The sequence below is a fragment of the Sceloporus occidentalis genome, unplaced genomic scaffold (genome assembly GCF_023333645.1).
Source record: "Sceloporus occidentalis isolate IW3139 unplaced genomic scaffold, rSceOcc1.0.p SCAF_30, whole genome shotgun sequence".
Taxonomy (NCBI): Eukaryota; Metazoa; Chordata; class Lepidosauria; order Squamata; family Phrynosomatidae; genus Sceloporus; species Sceloporus occidentalis.
The window spans coordinates 8,847,613-8,866,962 of NW_028317010.1; the positions used below are offsets into that span (position 1 = coordinate 8,847,613).

General features: G+C 35.3%; 1 protein-coding gene across 1 annotated transcript in view; it reads left to right on the forward strand.

Moving 5' to 3' along the window:
* Positions 1-19,350, forward strand: part of LOC149299017 (protocadherin-15-like) — a 426,255-nt gene that overhangs the window by 64,510 nt on the left and 342,395 nt on the right. The window contains exons 6-7 of the mRNA XM_089486827.1: positions 11,567-11,581; positions 12,269-12,334. Coding sequence (XP_089342953.1) covers positions 11,567-11,581; positions 12,269-12,334 — 81 coding nt within the window. The remainder of the gene's footprint in view (positions 1-11,566; positions 11,582-12,268; positions 12,335-19,350) is intronic.

Below are 19,350 nucleotides of genomic sequence, written 5' to 3' on the forward strand. Positions count from 1 at the left end.
ATTAAACCATTAAAAGCCAAATACAGTATTCTTCCTAACCTAAAATTCTCTTTACCTTTTATAAAATATAAATTATAGACAAGACCTAACCCTGGGTACCTGAGGTATAGTATACCTTTTTACAAAACATATACAAAATGTGAACTTGACACTTTAACTTTCACTGCCCCTTTAAAAAATTTTTGATGATGTGCAAGGTTCCCTTCCACCCATCTGACTATAAAATAAAATAAAGCACACGTTAGGAATACAAATGTACCTTGTGGATATGTTTAACCAGTGGCATTAGTTATTAAGATAATTTGTATAAAACATGTAAAGACCCTTCAAATTACTGAGATACTCAGAAGAATCTCTAGTGTATCAGGGAAAGCTCTATAACAATATTTGGATCATCCAGAAACTATTTACCGGAGAGAATGTAACTATTTACATTTATATAGACACCAAAGTGGCAGAACAGTTCAACCGCTACAGGGTTCTTATCATTCTTTGATTTTGTTATTTCCCACCATGATGTATTAAATGTTTAACATTTATTACATTAAACTTTTTGAATTAAAAAATATAGCATGTTTTAATAAAATTTAAAATACATTTATGAACCTTAGCAAACAAAAAATGTTGTAAGAGATTGTTGGAAGCAGAAATAATCTGATATTTTAAAAGGCTAATCATTTTGTTACAATTTTTTAAACGCTGAATATTCACAAACATATTCATACTGTAAATTAATAATTGTAGTTGCTGTGCTGTTCATAATTGGATTGACATATCTGCAAAACTAAGAAGATTAGAGGATTTTTATTCTAAGCATGGCAGCACAACAAGTACGCAGACACTAAACCTCTGCGCTATTTTAAAATAAAACACTTAAATGAAATACTTGGTGGACTCCTTATAAAATACAAATTAATAGATTTTTAAAGAAGTTCATAATCAACTAAATAATTTAACTAATTGAAAAACACATGATCTCTTTTGTAATTTGCATTCTGCATGATGTGCTTATTTATTTATTTTTTTAATCTTGCAATATTTTCCTTGTGTCGTGTAGATTGCAGTTTCTGTTTCCAAAGGCATCACAAATCTTTGATCATTCTTATTTTATTGCATTAAAAATTAACTTAATCACTGACGGATGACAATAATATTGAGAAGGCCTAATTTGATATTCCCATTGACCCAATGTCTCTGGGTGAAGCTCTGTTTTACTGCGTCTCCAGGTCGCTCTCCTCATTCTTTAGTGGAAGGGAGCAGTTTTTAGCCACTCCTACTCTTATAAGCCAAAATATCTTAATTAAACATTGTAACGGGTTCACCAAGAGAGCTGTAGTAACTCCCAGAGATCACCCACATGTATCCTCCTCTTGTCCCTGGAATCACTTCCAGCACCAGTCAGCATGCGCACCTTGGAACCCTGCTATGTGTACCCAATAAGTAGACACAACTACCTTGAATTGAGTACAGCAGGAATGAACAGTTTATTGTTGTAAAACATAGACTGATATAGCCACAGAACCTCATTAACATAAATCAACATTGATAAACAGGTAGACAACCCAACCTTTAATCCCCTTTAGCTAATGAAATCCCCCTGGTAGCCATCCTGTTAATGGGATTAGTTTAACAATGGAGTTGCTGCCTGTTTGGCAGCCAGGCTGGAGCCATCTCTGAGTACCTTGGGCTCCTGTATGACAGGTCATTCTGTCACATATCTCCCCTTTTAAAAAGACTGAACTGGGGCCAGACCCCAATCGGGTCTGCATCCAGTTCAGTCGAGGAGCACAGCTCCGTCGCTCCTAGAGTTGTGGATGCAGGGGGTGGGCAAAGGGCACCTGTCCCACTAACCAGTCCTGGGGTGCACTTAGAGACTGGGGAGTTCGGGTCCCAGACGCGGACAACAGTCCCACTCGCCAGGGCAGGGAGACAGGGTCCATAATCTGCAGGTAGCAGGCTTGCTTTCAGTCCTCTCCAGGGGCCCCAGTGATGGACAGTTCCGTCACACACTCCATCACAAACATCTTAAGAAATTCTACAGTTAAATTGTCTGATCAAATGCATTAAATGGAAAGTATGGTGCCATTTAAAGTATTTGTGTGTCAAATATCGGTAGGATTATTTTACAGAAAAAGAGGTCAGGGATGTATCGAATATGAATAGGCAGTGATGGGGCATATTAACTAAAGGTTTCCTATGATTTTTCTAGTCTCTCCTATTCTCCATGCATTGTGGCATGAAAAAATTAAGTGAGCAGGGTAGGATGGTAGGTTAATATAAGAAAAGAGTAAGGAGATTGCCCAGTAACTCAGTACCCTTTTCTGTAACCATTTGGTCCAAAAAACATGTAAAAAAATAAAATATAGAGATCGTGGTTATGTAATTCTTGACTTATTTCAGAATATGTGTTTGTACATACTTATGTTTCCATGTAAAATTAACTGGTTCTATACAACTTGATGACAGATTGTCTACGCCATTTGACAAATCCCGTGACTCAGCGTAACCCAATAAGTTACGCGTTTTACACACCATTATATTATTAAACCACTTGGTTGGCCTTGCCAAAAGACCTATCCACCCCTGTACGCACACAAAAAGGGTTGTGAGTGTATGTGATATTATTGCAATGGTTCAGGGGAAACAATATTTGAAAAACAGTGGCCTAGGGGAGAATTGCTGGTCTCACCATTTTGCTACCCCTTCTATGGTTACAATTATGTTACTATCTAATTACATCTAGTGCACTCGGTATGTGGAACAGACAAAACAGGCGTCAACCACGTTGTTTTTCAATTGTATTTTTTTAGTTCATATCTCCTATAAGTTACATATTTTAATAAAACAAGACAATAAATATCCTAGTTTCTTGGAAAGAACAGTGCTTCCCGGTGCCCTTTCTATTTCTAGTAACTGAAGTCAACTTTTGGGAGTTTCAGTTGTTTAAAGAAATATGTTATTGAATTTATGCCAAGAGCCAAGAGCAGATATGCCAGAGCAGTTTAGAAGAGATAGCTAGCTTAGCACATGCACTTTGTAGTATACTTTGCTTCCTCGGGCAAACTATGTCGTGAATCATCAGGAGCTTTGTGAATTTGCTTGTAAATGGGGGTAAGGATGTCTGAATAGACAAGAAACAACACATCAAAATTGGGAAAAAAAGGTGTTTTTTTTTCCTCTGTGGGCACAATACTAAATTTTTGTGCCTAGCACCAATTTAAAGCATTTAAGGTATGCTTGCTTATAAAATAAGAGGGTCCTTTGAATTAATTTTGCCAAGAATTCTAGTATTCTGAAAATGCCTACCTTTAACATTAAACCTGCAACATGTTTTGCTTTCGTGTCTGCCTAATGATACTATCATAATCGCCTCAATTTTTTGACGCTTCTCAATTTTCTCCAGGCCTATGCAGGCAGGACAATTTCATTAATTGTACAGGCTTATTTCTTTTTTGATGTCCTATCATCCTACGTACAGTCATCAAACAAGTTGAAAAGAAAAACCCCAAGGTGTTTCTGTTGTAAAATTCTACCTTAATCTATTGGTTAAAGATAATATTATTACAGTTTCTGAAGCACACAATTTAATTGCTAATGCTATATATTTGTGTTATACCTTTAACCCCTTAATGACAAAGCCTGTACATGTATGGGCATGTACAAAATGCATTGTTTTCAATGGGTTTAGGGACCGCCCATTATCCTTAAGGGGTTAACCAAATTACATAAGCTATGTGTATCAGGTGACTCCTCAGATCAACAGTTTGCTTGTCCTTCTGGCACCAAGTTGGTATATTTTTATTATTCCTACAGGAGCTGACATGGATACTTAAACAAGCAATTGTTTTAGTGAGTCACCCTTCCCCCATCACCACTATCCTTCTCCAGCATTCAATGATGCAGAACGGTTGTGATCACAGATTGTAAACAAAGTCTTCTTTCAATGAAGCTGTCATTGGTGACTCCATAACTGTAAACAACAAATAATTGGCTGAATGGAAAGGCTCCAAGTCATTTTTATCAGACTTTAAAACTACCGTAACAGGGTTAGAAGCAATAAATACAAAGTCTTTAGATGAAAAATCTAAAACTAAATAAATTTGTTGCTTTAAATTTATTTTTTTTGGCTCATAAATCAAATTAAATTTGTGTTTTTCATCTAAAATTGATGACAACAAATACAAAACATTAGAATTGTCTGTCCCATATTACAACTTGCTTCTCTTTCTAGGACTTCTTGTTCTAACTCAATGTGTACCTTCCAAAGCAAGCACATACTATTTTGTAGTACCAGCTTACCTACATCATCCTCCCTCCCACCCACAGCTAGGGTATTACCCAAAAACATCAGATGGGAACTGTTGACAGAACCTGAAATTATGCTGAGGACTGCCAGCACAATAGATGGTTATCTGTGGAAGGGGAAATTTCACAACGTCTTATTCTTCCTCAATTAATTTTCTTAAGAAAAAGTATATTTAGACTTTAAGATTTCTTTATTGCTCACAATGTTTTTATTTCTTTTTTCTACTGAGACATAATATATGAGCTGTTTTGCAGATTAATCATGTTTAGAACGTGTACTTTGCATCTGCATTTTCAATAACATATCAACTGTGATTATAAATCTTAGTTGGGTAAACCCAATGGGTTCTCAAGCTACCTGAGGATTTTCCTTTTCCCAGAGCTATCCCTCCTCTGGGGGGAGAGTTGGGGTTTAACCACAGATAAAGCATAATGTAAAATGGCTAGCACGGTGTATGTGTAAAATTGTTTAGCCAATAAAGAAATACTATAATTTTTAACACTATATGGAGAAAACTATTCTGGCTTAGGAGAGCAGGTCCAGGGGCAGCAGGAGGGGAGGCTAGCATTCTCTGGCCAAGGGGTATCCAAAGCCAAATTGCACCCTGGCCCCTCACCCAGCATAACTAACACATTTACACACAGACTTACTCTAACACACCCACTCACTATAACACAGCTAGCAGTGCACTGAGCAGTAAGGTTGTCAGCTGTGGAGGACGCTCATTTAGTTTAATTACATGCCAAATATACATTTATAATATATATATTTATTTTCAGTATGTCATGTCCATGATTGTGTTAAGTTGGATCACAGAACATCCTCGTCTAAATGAGTCATAATAGAATATAATGACTTAAAATGTGAGCTGAACTTGTTGTTGTGCTTCCATTGTTTTTCCATCGTTTGCTAGATATGATTACTCTTAGTTAATAACAGGTAAGGTGTATTATATGACATGGAATCTTCATGTGGCAGGAACACAATATATTGGCTGGTCAAAATATATAAGCTGGAAAAAATTCTTGGTTACCTGGTGTTGGCTCCGGCACAATATCTTGCTCAACCTGACTTACCAAGAATGGAATGACTGTGAGCTGAATCCAAGCCAACTTTGCCTCTAGTTTAGTATTTTGGTCATCATGAAAGCTCAAAAAGACTGTACTAATGTAGCATGTTAGTCCAGCTTGTCTGTGGTCTGGCTTGACCTTAGCTTGGCTCGTGTCTCACCACTAGCTTGCCAGCTTCTAGTATAAATTCAATGGGTTTTTTTTTAGTACAGATCATTATTGATTATGGTTTACTCTGAGACAGCTAAAACAAGTTTTATGTAAAAGAATACGCAAAGCTTATTGAAATTACAATGTAGCTCTCAGGAGGATCACAAGATCAGTTTGCACTTTAATACTGGTGTTCCACGCTGTCTGCAGCCTAACTCGATTCCAATGATTGATTACATTCATAGTGAGAATAGGAACCTTACTCTTTGTTAATAAACGTAATATAACTTATCATGGCAGGTCCATTGAGGATTGCTAATTTTAGATGCTGTGCATGTAGTATTCTTTGCAACAATCATAACTTAAATAGATTGGGAATGACACTGGTATTATCAGTACTGTTTTACTGATGTAGCTCAATTTACTGAGACATTTCTCTGGAAATAAAAGCAATAAAGCTCTGGAATTTATAGATTAACATGAAATGATGAAGATCTTTTTTTTAATGTATTTTTTTACCCAATGCAGTACTGAGAATAAGAAATCTCAAGGATGCAGTATAATTTGAAAAAAAACAACGCAGCCTTTAAAAGTAACTCAGTGATTTTTAATGTTACTTTCTAGCCATTATAAAAGCTTCAGGGATGGATTTTCATGTGTTAGGAGCATCAGGCAATACAGATGGTGAGGTGTCAAGATCCCTTTGCAATTTCCCCATAAATTGAGCAATTTTCCTCATTTCTTTGAAAACGTTAGAAAATTGTAAGGAAAAAACACTTGGCTAAATAAATTGAATGAGAGAGAAATGCACATATTTTGCAGGCTCAGATGGCATTTGTGATTCAGAACAATGAAGGTGGGCATGTAGACCTTAGGTAGACAAAGTAATTTTTTTTTAGTTACTAGTACTGCATTGAAATAAGATTTCAAAATGATTATGTTGTTTTTTTTATATAAGCCAAATCTACTAGACCAAAATCCTTATCATAATGACTTGTGGTAAACAATCGAATGGCTTAATCACCCAAATGTTAAAACTGACCAAACAATGAAAGTCCATGAAGGAAATAATTTCATTGGGCAACCTGTACAACCTTCGCATTGCCATAAACAATCAGACGAATGGCCAGAACTCTACCTGTATGGGCAGTAGAAAGCGAGACCTTTAAACACGTGCAGCTGCTCCGTTTTCCCTCCGGTGCCAAATCAAAGTAAAGAACGTGAAGCCAGTCCTGCCTCACTCAAGGACAAACAGAGAAGTTGAGTATCATACCACAGTTTGCACAACACATGGCAGACATTGTCTTGGCCAGGTCTGACTAGTTATTACACAGGATGATGAGCCAAGCCATACATTTGACTTGACTTAGGCTTGAACCTTTACTGCCTTGCCTTTACACACATGGTCTTTTTATTTGTCTTACTAGACATCCTACGAAAGACAACATAACGGTTTTGTATGACCAGTAATTGATCAATTGAATAATTAAAATTGTTTATTAATCTCTTAATGCCACCTGAAAAAACCAAGAATAATATTTAATGAACAGAAGACTGCACACTAATGAACAATTGCTAAATAATAGAGATATACCCCCAAATAGTGTACACTATTTCCAAACATGTATTGAGAATTTTTCATACCTTAGAGAGCATCTAATATTCAACTTTTTTCTAGTCAACTTGAGAATGAAATTGAACATATACTCTGTATGAAGATTCCAAAAGAAACACAATGCCTGTATGTATCGATGTTGTACACATCGATTAACCTCAGTAGCAGCTGTCAAAAAAGGAGATGAATTCTAAATATATATTCTATGATAATTGACAATAGCAATTGTATGTAAAAATAAAGCAATAGCTTGATCTTAAATGGATCTTGTTTTCTTAAGTATTAAAAAACAGTTTTTTTTAATATGCGACTGGTTTAAAAATTAGAAAAAAATATTCATTGTTAAGATAATTTTTTGTGAAAAAGTAGCATTTCTGAAAAGACAGTGTTATATTGTCTATAGAGGTTGTAGAAGAGAAGAACAGGTATGAGATCACAGATGTTTAGTAACAGATGGACACTGGAGCACATGCTATCACCTTACAACAGGCAAAGCATCCATGACAATCAGATAACAACTCAGGCTATTTTGTAAGCAGCTCTTTTAACATTTAAATTGAATGCAGCACAACGAACATAGGAACGTACACATTGATGTCTTAATGACTTACTACGTATATACATAATGCATGATGTAACAGCCATTCAGTGTATGAGTAATGTGATATAAAGCATACGGTGTATTTGTTATTAACAGTGTTTGTAATGTTTAAATCATGTGTGCGTGACTGTAGTCTCATTCGTTTGCTTTTGTAGATCAAAAATAAATCAGCTTCATGTGAATAAAAAGAAGAAATGACTTCTACTTGCAAAGTGCATGATAATTTTAGTATAATTCCACTCATAATCTGCAAATTATAAATAATTTCAAGTTTTGTAGTATATAATTTGATGTCAGTTATATCTTACGGCATGTATTTGCTGGACTGCTTGTACCTTATTCATTAAAAGAAAATAACCCGAAGAGGTCCCTGCAGATGGAAATGCTCATTTATTTATTTATACGTTTTGTGGTACGCTCTGTTAGCATTCATTGGTGAACATATGAAGAATTATGCATGCGTGGTTTCATCTATAATTCTTATTTTTATAATAATCTGCAGATATGATAATTAAAGTACAGTTGGCAAAATGCCCCATTTTTAAAAATTAATTTAAAGCTTTAGTGTCTTTATAATCTTATAGCACAACAGTGCTATAAGATTATAAACAGTGCAAGGTCCAATACAGGGTCCAAGTGTATGACACTTTATAAATATCTTGTACTAGTGAAACTGATATCAGATGTATATCTATCTATCTATCTATCTATCTATCTATCTATCTATCTATCTATCTGTTACCTAAAATGTACCCAAACATTACCAATACTGATTCAGACTTTTCAATATGGCTGCTTGGATGCTGCGAATGCATTCAAACACTTCAATATTTCATTCTTGATCTAGGGAATTGTGGATAGGCACGGACTTGTGTGTGGCAGACCCAGCAGGGGCCTTTGTAGCTTTTATCTATATGCCATCAAACTTGTGCCAGAGCACCTATGTTTGGAAGAAAGTGTGATGGTGGGCATTATATACCATTGTGGTTACTGGGAATTAAAAACACAATATTTTTTTATTTTTAAGTTTTATCGTTATTTGTGTGCTTTAGTAATATATGTTGACATGTATATCATATACAACAGCAATACCAAAAGTAATTAATCTATAGATATAGAAAAAATGAAAACACATTTCTAAATCACAAGGTCAATTTGCAATCGCAATGTTCATGGGAAACAGATGGCTCTTCTCTCTCCTTTAGAATAAAAGTGTCTTTCTTTTCTCCTTGATTGTATAACAGTAAAACATCAGATTACTGGGGAAAGAGGAAAATAAATCTTCTTAGAGAACATTTTCTCAGAGTTTAGAAGGTCTCACTTTATGTTTTCTTTTTGTTATTTTCTTAATGATTTGATAAACTACTCTGCAGTAATGAGTCACTTTGAATTAAAAGCCTTCTTTCTTCTTTAGTTCATTGACATTTTTCTAAGCTGTTTATGCTGGAAAAAAAGTCTCTTTTGTAATAATCAGAACACCAACCACTTACTTTATCTTAATGTTTGCCTCATATCATTGATGTCGATTCTGGGTTTTGATATAGAGACATTTTTAAGGTCATATCATGGTTTCTCCTTGAAATGTAAGAAATGCATTAGAGTAATGGACTAGCCTATGAAAACAATTGTTGTGACCCCTTGAATGCTGAAGGGTTTTTATAGTGCTTTGCTTTGTATGTGATCAGTATCAGATGCTTTATTTAGTTTTGACTTTTACCAGACTACTCTCTTCTTGAGACAGAATAATTGTATTAAATTACAGGCTCTGGAGAACAGACACACTTTACTCCTAAAACTATGTATAACATAGCATTGATTTTTTCATTTTCTATTTTATATATATATATATATATATATAATATATTAAAATGCCCAAGATTTTAATCTTTTAATTCCAGTTTGGGGTTCTACCATGGATCTACCAAGACATAATGTCATGTAACATGCTTTCATTATTAGTGGGTAAGAGGAAACTAGAAGTTTTCTGTGTTCATGCACTGGCAATATACAGTTGTAGGGGAAGAGCAAAAAGAGTCATATATTTTTTATTACTTTCTAGCACCTCTAAATTAATATAGGGGAAAATTCTGCCCCAGGATGCTAGGATGTCAGTGAGCATATCTGAGAATTCTCTAGGTTTGATTCAGAGTCTCCGGGTAAAGATCTGCATTCCAGGGTTTCCAGTTTGGGTAGGGAGGCTGTGTGGGGCTATCACCACCCTACAAAAGGCTAGCCACTTATATACCTGAAGCCAGTTCCCCAGAAAATGGGAGCTTTACGCGTACCCTACTCTGGAAAAGTTCCCAGTTATGGGTGTGAGGAATGAGTATGCCCCAAATACGAATTATAAACCCCCAACCATACACCCTTACTAACACATGCTATCCATAAATAAAGAAAACAAAAAACACAGACACATGTAATTCGCAAATGGGGGTGTGGGCTTCTATGAAGTTGTTTTATTTGGTATATATGGCGAAATATCTGGGGAAAATGCTTTTCTAGGTTAAGTAAAAGGTGTTTATAAGGTTGTGTCCTAAATCTAATAATGGAAAAAACAATATTTCTCCCAGCCTCCCAATGGGTAAATGTGTCCCACACCCCTGGTACTCAAAGGGATAACGGTAATGTTCTAATGGGAAACATCATTCTTAGTACAGTTGCATTCCCAACAACTCCCCAGAAAAAAAAAGCTTGTTTTTGTGTGATCAAACCATGGGTTATTTGTTTAAAATATACAACACTGTTTTCTTCTATGTTGAACAGAACCCAAATAGGCGGAAAAAAGGGTGTATTTACCAAAACAGGCAGGCATGTTCGTATTGATCCCACATACGGAAGGATATGCATAAATTTAAATTATATGTAACATTTGTTTTTCCCACAGCTTTCTGCAAATGCAGAGTTAATTATAATACAACATACAAGATTTACACATTTTAGAAGTTGGCTTGTTTCTAGTGTGATACTACTAATGCTTTCTCTGTCTAAAAGTAGAACTTTATAAATCAATTATTTCTATATTAACTTGGTTTCTTTGCCAAATTAAATTTACTTCTTGTAAAGTTAAAATAAAAATAAAGTTTAAGCAATTTTCTCTGTGTTAACTTCACTCCGGTGACAATTAACTGTTTTCGTTTTTCTCCCTTTATCTTCTTTATTTCTTTCAGTGGGATACCTAAATCTTATTACTTAGAATTATATCTTTGTGTAACATTGCATTAGTGTGAGTTAAAAAAATTCTAGGTCTTTTATTTACAGCGAACAACAATGCAATTATTTTCATAACATGAAAATAATAATTCTGTATCCAAACTCCTATAAAATGAGTATAAAATATTTCACTTCAAAACAAAATATTTGTGGAAACAAACATGTTTACGAAATATGGAACTTTCAAAAAGTGCTATAGAGTTAAAAGAATGGGTTTTGTGCCTCCTTAGAAAATAGGAGATCCTTGGCCATCTCAGTAACAACCATTCACTTACAGCCATGGATATGTACCAGAAGACCAAACATCTGTGTTAACGTCTTACATCTTAATCTGTTTTTGATATGAGAAGATCTAGATTATCTTCATCTTTTTTTTTTTTTAAAGGCATTAAAAAAATATCATAAAAATGCAATAGATTTCATTCAAAGAGTTAAAAAAAAAAAGGATAGCGTTTAAGTAGCTCACCTAATATACTCTATTCTGTAATAACTCTCTTAATCTATATTCTTGTATGCATGCTATGTCTCTAAAAGAATTATTATATTCTTTATTTTCTTTTCTTCCATAACTCTTTTCTGCTTCCATTGATGAATATACTTTTTGACTGCAGACTGGCAATATGAGGGTAAGATCTGGGAGCTGAAAGTCCTGAACATTGCTTGTCTGTTATCCATTTTCATTCTCTTTATAACATTATTCAAATTCTGCTCATTCTCTTCAATTAGATCCTTTTGATCACAATTAAAAGCCAATTATATTTGTTTTTGTTGTGAAGCTTTAATTACAATGGTTCCCTTGTAATCATCACTTTATGATTTTTATTTTGTTTAAAATTTCCATAATATTGTCCTAGCCATGGAGGACCTCAACTTCACAACCATTTCCACCTCAGACTTTGGAAAGAGGCTTAAAAAAAATCATGTTTTTGAAATCTCTGTTAAAAAAAAATCACATCTTGGACATGGAGCAAAGGGTAGCAAAGGTTAGCATTGCTCTGAGGACGTTAGACGCTTTTGGTGTTTCCATGTGACCAGTTCGATGTTGTGGTGTGGCTGTTGCTTGACAATTTGCATTCTAGGACACAGGCAATCCAAAATACTGAATTGTGCTCACTGCTCCATTGTGGTAATGCAAGTAAACTTTGTGAACCATTCTGTGCAGTCATTAGAGTGCATTTGCTTTATTAAACAATGACTGGATATCAATATTTTCATCCCCTGCAAACTTGACCACTCCAGTAACATTGCTTCGCTCTTAAAGTAATGAGACACCTAGTCATTAAATTAATGAGATAATTTGTCTCACCCTATAGATTGTAAACTGGCAAGAACTGGTCCCCCGGCAACCATAGTGGCAATAGATGAAGAAAGCAGAAATGGTAAGCTCATCAACTTATTTTTTCTTTTCCTGCAATTATACTTTGCTTTTCAAGAGGCATTTTCAATATACTCTACTTTATATTTGCATATTTTTTTGTCCATATAACATTCTGAGTTATAGTACTTACAAGGCAAGTGATGTAAAATATTTATGTAGGATCCATTAAAAGAAAGCATACTTGTTATTCTCCATAATTAATTCCTCGTCTAAGCAACACTAGAGTTGCTAGTGAATCGTTTATCCTGGAATTAGCGACACTATAGCCTCTGGGTATAAAATTCTGCATTTTTTGTTAAACGTGAGCAGATTGAATTACAAGACTAAATTGACCAAATCTTTAATTCTGTAGATAAAAACTTGCTAGAATAGTAAAGAGTGGTTTTACACAGAACAGTGCATTCACTTACATTTTATGAGGATTTAAATGTGTACTGCTAAGTGGGTTGTATTTGAAAGAACTCATAAATGTTCATATACGTGCCAGCTAATCAATATGTGGCTGTTGTGGTGAAGGAGTTGAATAAGACATTATGGCGTTGTTGAGAAGACAAAGAAATACTATATTGTATTCGAAAGATATTTTATTTCTGCATTAAGTGATCCTTTAAAATAAAGAGTGGACCTAAACTAATAAAGGGTGCTAAAAGACAATACCATCACCTGAACACAGGCCCGGACTAGCCATTTGGCAAACCAGGAAAATGCCCTATGACCCTTAGGCCAAGGGCTCTGCACACTAACCTTTAATTCCACATCGCAGATCCGCCTGCTGAAAATGTACTGCCACCAGGGGAGGGCTGGCAGCCTAAGGCCTGGGGGGCAAGTCTAGTCAAGTGGCCCATTGCACCACCAAAGCGGCTGCGAGCGACATTGAAAGGGGCCGCCCTGCGGCAGTCACTCCACCGGCGCCTAATGAAATTAAAGCGGCCGGCGTGCACACTATATAGTCTTTTAAGACGTGGGACGAAGAGCTGAGGAATGGCCATTGGGCCTGAATGCCGCACGACGCCAGGGCGTACCTAGAGTATTTGGCACCTGTGGCAGATCCTGTATGTGGCACCCCCCCACACACACACACTTTAAAACTGCATAGTTTCTATGGTTAGGCAAACATTGACAGGGGTACAGCATAACTGTTATCATTATATACTGAGGCACACATTGACGGTGGTACAGCATAACTGTTATCATTATATACTTAGGGATTACGCTGTACCACCGTCAATGTGTGCCTATACTTTGAGCCAGACACTGACAATACTGCAGTACAACCCCTATCACTATATACTAAGCCAAACATTGATGTGGTGTAGGCCTAACACTTCAGTGACTGGCTTAGTACATAGTAGGGATGCACCGAAATGAAAATTCTGGACCGAAACTGAAAATTCTGCATTCATTTGGCCAAAACCGAAAAAAAAAAACTTTTAAAATACTTTATTAAAAGTAACACACCAAAATTAGACAAAAATAAATAAATAATATTAATATATATATATATACATATATATAATTAACAGCAATCACAATCCTATCATGCCCAGGTTCTAGCATGTACTGGCTGACTTAGCATGATAGGCGTGTGATTGCTGTTTGCAATCATATATATCTATTAATACTGTTATTGAATTTTTCTGTCCAATTTTGGTATGTAATTTACTTTTAATAAAAGTGTTGTTAACACACCACAGTTGGACAAAAAAAAAATTTGATAACAGCAATCACACTCCTATCATGCCTAGACAGCCTCCCTATGCCATGCTATCCCCCCACACTTCCATGCAATCTCAAACCCTCATTCACAAACATTCATTATAAACTATAGCATAACACCCATCACTCTCACACACTTAATAATATTTTCCTACCTTTCCTCTGGCACTGTCACTTTTCCTCCTCCTCTTCATTCTTCCTCTTCTTCTTCCTCTTCTGTGTCCCATCCTTCCGGTGCAGAGAGCGCGGAAGACGGCTTCAGTGTTGTGTGCCGGGATTTGACATCAAGTCCCGACGCACAGCCAAAGTTGCCGCGCGCATCGTTTTTGGAGGTGTGCCGGCACCCCTCAGTGAGCGGCACTCCAAGTGGACCGCCCCCGCCAGGTACGCTACCGGCACGGCGGACAGTCCCGGTGGCAGCCGCTTAGTTTTTAACTTTGGGGCTGCCGGCCGCCCGGCCAGCCCGCCAGCCCGGATTCAGGGCGGCCTAGGGGGCAATTGCCCCCCTGCCCCCCGGCCCAGCACACCCCTGACGGCCACGCGGTGTGAGAGCATAGTGTGCAGCTATGCATATTCAGCAGGCAGCCACACATACGTCGCTTATTGGCCACTCATTTATAAGTGCCATGGCAGATTTTAATTCCTAGCTGGCCCTGTTTAAAGATATAAAACATTCTACTTTTTAAAGTTTCATCATCAACTGGGTTTTAGCAAACAGAAGAATAAAAAAAATAATTGCTAAAAATATGTTGACTTTTTTTTGACTGTCCAGTGATTTTCAACTTGTGGTCCATGTACCCTAATGACAGGGTAAAGTGTATTTGTATGCTTGTCGACTCGATCGTAAGCTCGCAAGAGCAGGGCCCTCTTCTCCTTTGCACCAGTTTGTTATTGTACGTGTTTATAAATTGTTCTACTGAGTGTAACAGCGCTACGGAATCTGCCGGTGCTTAATAAATAAATGTTATGTAATGTAATGTCATTTCAAAAGTTTTGTACAGTTTGATGGTTCTTGCTTTTGGCATGGAAAACATTAATGTATTTTAAGTAGACAGTTACCTAGTTGGGAATGTATTTAGATTTTAGCACAAACTTATATATTTATGTAATATGTAACATATAATATATAATGTATATATAAATAAATTACAGTGAGGCTCCTACTCATGCGAAATTATTTTATGCAGGCAAAATAAAATATACTTATGTCAATATGGACACATATATAATTAATCCTGCTTTCAATTCAACATATATATATATATATATATATATATATATATATAAAAACATATATAAAACATGTGTGAAACGCCCAGTCGGTCTGAATAGATGCCCAGACCCCGAAAACACCTCCCACAAATGCAGGCTGAAAATAGCCTCTATATATATATATATATATATATATATATATATATATATATATATATATACCCATATTCCCTGCTTATAACACAAAAACTTTGAGGACAAAATATTCACTTGTTGCCACCCAAGATTATCAGTGTTATGTTATGGCTGATCGGTGTATATATATATATATATATATATATATATATATATATATATATATATATATATATATACATATATACATTTCTCTGAAATAAAACAAACTCTCCTGTCAACTTCTGCTTTAAAATTGTCATACTGCTTTCTAAGATGGACATTGTTGGGTTTAGCTAAAATCTGATTGCGTTTAGACTGAGTCCTAAGCAATGTAAACGTGTCAGTTGTACGAGCAAGCTATAAGTGTATTGTGTATATTCAAGTACTTCGTTCCATCAGTTGTACCATATTGGTAATCAATATATGCAAGTCTATTTGTGAAGACAATCGCTCCCTGCATATGGACTTTACTTATAGATAGCAGCCCTGACTTAGACCTTTTATACAGGGAGACGTCTGAAACTGCAACGTAGCACTTGGCTAAAATATGTATTTATGGGAGAATATTAAAAGTCATTTTAATATATTGATAGACTAGAATATAAAATGGAAACTAAATTTAAAGAGCATTGACAAAAACCTAGATTTATCACATTATGTTCCAGTAAGCTTCTTTTATCTGCATACCCAGAGGCGACCATTGTTGTCAGTCGTGACATTTTTAATGACTTTCTCAACTCAAACACCGTACTGGGCTGATTTTTTTAGGACTGTGCTAATGAAGTCCATTTCTCTATAGACTTTTAATAGTCAGTGTCCAGCTAGGTGATAAAGTCGTTTTAGTGTTTACCACAGTCAGCATTATGAGGAGTCAGGAATTTTTTAGCAAAGTAAATAATTTGGTCACATTGACACAAGTTCATACATTAATCGAAGACTTAAAATGTGTTCATCTGCTAAAGTCTGGTAGGTTTTGTCCCGAAAGATTATATAAAGGAAACCCATTTAAAATTAGTTTACAAATCCTATTTTATTAGAAGACCCAGAAAAGTGACCCAGCATAAATGACAATTTATTGTAAGAAAGGGTGCATTATTGTCACAAACAGATTGAACATATATCTTGATATGTATTGTAGAAATGATTTAACGCTAGTTATTGTTAGACTCACACAGTTTGCTTTGTATAAAAAAAGTTTCAAGGCTGTGTGTGCAAATAAAACTCGAATATGCCTCGTAATCACCAGTCCAGCCCCGTAGCTCTAATATGAAGACATATTTTCAGTAACTAAAACTGAACTGTTTAATAAAAATAAACATTTCATTATGCGTTTAAAAACAGAAACATAAAGCAAGTGGTAAGGAACGTAAATGTACCTCCTTGCAGATTTTGTATTGAACAGAACAAAAGAGCAATGACAATATTGTGGAAAACCAGTGCAAGAATATTAGGACACATATCATTGCCATATGTGTGCTGGAAAAAAGTCGATAACATGTTCGTACATACAATATAGCAGTATAAGCCCCAGAAAAGATTAATTCTTTAGAAGTTTATGGCTCATTTTTTTGTCTTAAGAAATGTGGCTTTATATCTTATTCTATGAATATAGGTATCATACATATTTTGGATGTAATGTGATATAATGTGTAATACATGTATTGGTTATATATATTTGCTTTGCCCATGTGCAGATAAATATCTGATGCTAAATGGGTGATTGGTTACACAAAAGACCTTTCATATACCCATAGTCTTACTTACCACTAGTCATGTCCAGTGGTGGCTTGACGAATGTTGCATAGGTGAGGAGTCTAACAAGATCCCCATGTGTTCATGCACATAAAAGTGCTATTGTTGATCTCAATAGGAGTGCTTTTCTATCTAGAATCATCAGACCATGAGGAAGAGGGCAGCTCACAGAGTGTTTTAATATGCATTCTTCTCTAGTTGGAACTGATGACATTTTTCTGATAGTCTCTTCACTTGTGCCAACTTGTTGTTTTGGGATAACAAGTCACATCTCCTGCAATCAGCGTTCTAAAGACAGGACAGATCAGAATCACAAGAATCATGTAGTTGGCAGATTTACAATAACAAGTCCTTATCAAGATAAATGGTTTAACAGAATTTCAACAATGCTGATGGTAGAAATGACGTAAGGTCATGCTCTTCATCTAACAGGCAAACTTTAAACTTAATACACTCTTTGATGAAATTGATTTTTTTTCCATTCCCCTTAGTTATAGATTGTGGGGAACATGAGTTATAGAGAGATTATAATTCACATTCTTTTTTACACTGAATAACCTTGGTCAAGTCGAGCTTGATCGCTGTAGCAATGTCACTGATAATCTGATTAAGAAAAATCAAATATATCATTCTATAAATGCATCAAAGAATACTGTCCTTTAAGTCCTGATTTAACATTTAAATAATTACATACGTATACAAATATTGTAAAACATATTTACAGTGAGAAGCAGCTTCAAGGATTAAGGGGCCTCCATACCAACGGGCAATTTAAATCTTAAATCTAAGCTTTTTTTACTTAAACATGTAACATGTAATCTCTGATGAATTCTAATGTTGCAAAAGCAGGCTTTTATTTTTCTTAAGGGTGCCTTGTTCTTAATATGATTTATTTTCTGCCCATTTATCAAACTCTTAATATAGGCTGAATCCTGAAGCAGAATTACTGAGCGATACGGTATATTCATGCCCACTTATTTCAATTTAGACAAACAGACCATTGAAGCAAAACAAATATAAAATATATGGGAAAGTTAAAGATGCGTAATAATAATGAATAGTTAAACAAAATCTGTTTAAGGTTAATAGAGTCCGTAATAAAAAAAAGTCTACTATGCATAATATAAATCTGCTCAAAGAAGTAGTAGAAGTATTATTAAACATTCATCTACAGACACCAGATAAGCCAGAAGGCTTGTTTTCCCTCAGAAATCTCATGGTGCTGCCACAACAAAGAGGCTTTTTATTTATTTTGTTTGCTTTTTGGCCAAGATCAACTCTGTACCGCACTCACCTCTGTCTAAACACATAAGCTCTTAATATATTCAGTGAACGCTAGCACGGAATACGTTGTAACTGGCATATAAACAAACAGCTGTCTTTTGAATGGGTTTGTGCTTCCCACTGAAGAAAGAGATAGAAGAAATACAATAATTCATGATATACAGTAGATTTATTTTTTGTCCAATCAAGCACATCACATGGAGTGTTAAATATTGCGCTTAATGTGTTTCTTCAGTTGTCTGAACATCACAATGTAGCTTTATTTTCGTAGTTGAACAGTGTGAGGTATACATACTCATTACATTTTGGAGGCGCAGTGAGTATTAAATAGCACATCCAGTGGAATATCAGTGGGGAGCAACCACATAAATAAAAATCTCTGCTTGTCTACTTCTAATAGGTTTAGGGAAGCATGCCTTTTTCTTTTTATTGAGCCGTATGCTAATCTTTAGAGTAATCTTGTCATTTAATTGGTGTATCGATCCTTGCATCCTGCTGTCATACTTCTACTTACTTCCATGTAAAAGAACAAGGATATACATAAGTTATGTATCCACCTGCGTAGATATTTTATTTTGGAAAGGTGTACAAGTGAATTGAAGCTTTTCTTTTGTTTATTGTTATGTTCGGCTTCAGGCTGCAAAATGAGGAACATTATCAAAATTTTACATAATTGTTTGGGTCATTATGTTTCTGTGAAAGTGATGGGTATTTCTATGTTACAATTGTTTTCTTTACTATAAACACACTATTATATTGAATTTTCTTTTTTCCCCTTTTTATTTGTATTGTCTTCAACACTTTATTGGTTAATTCACTAAAATTTGAGTGAATGCATGTTGGCGAAATAGTAATAGTAAACTTATAAAGGTTTTC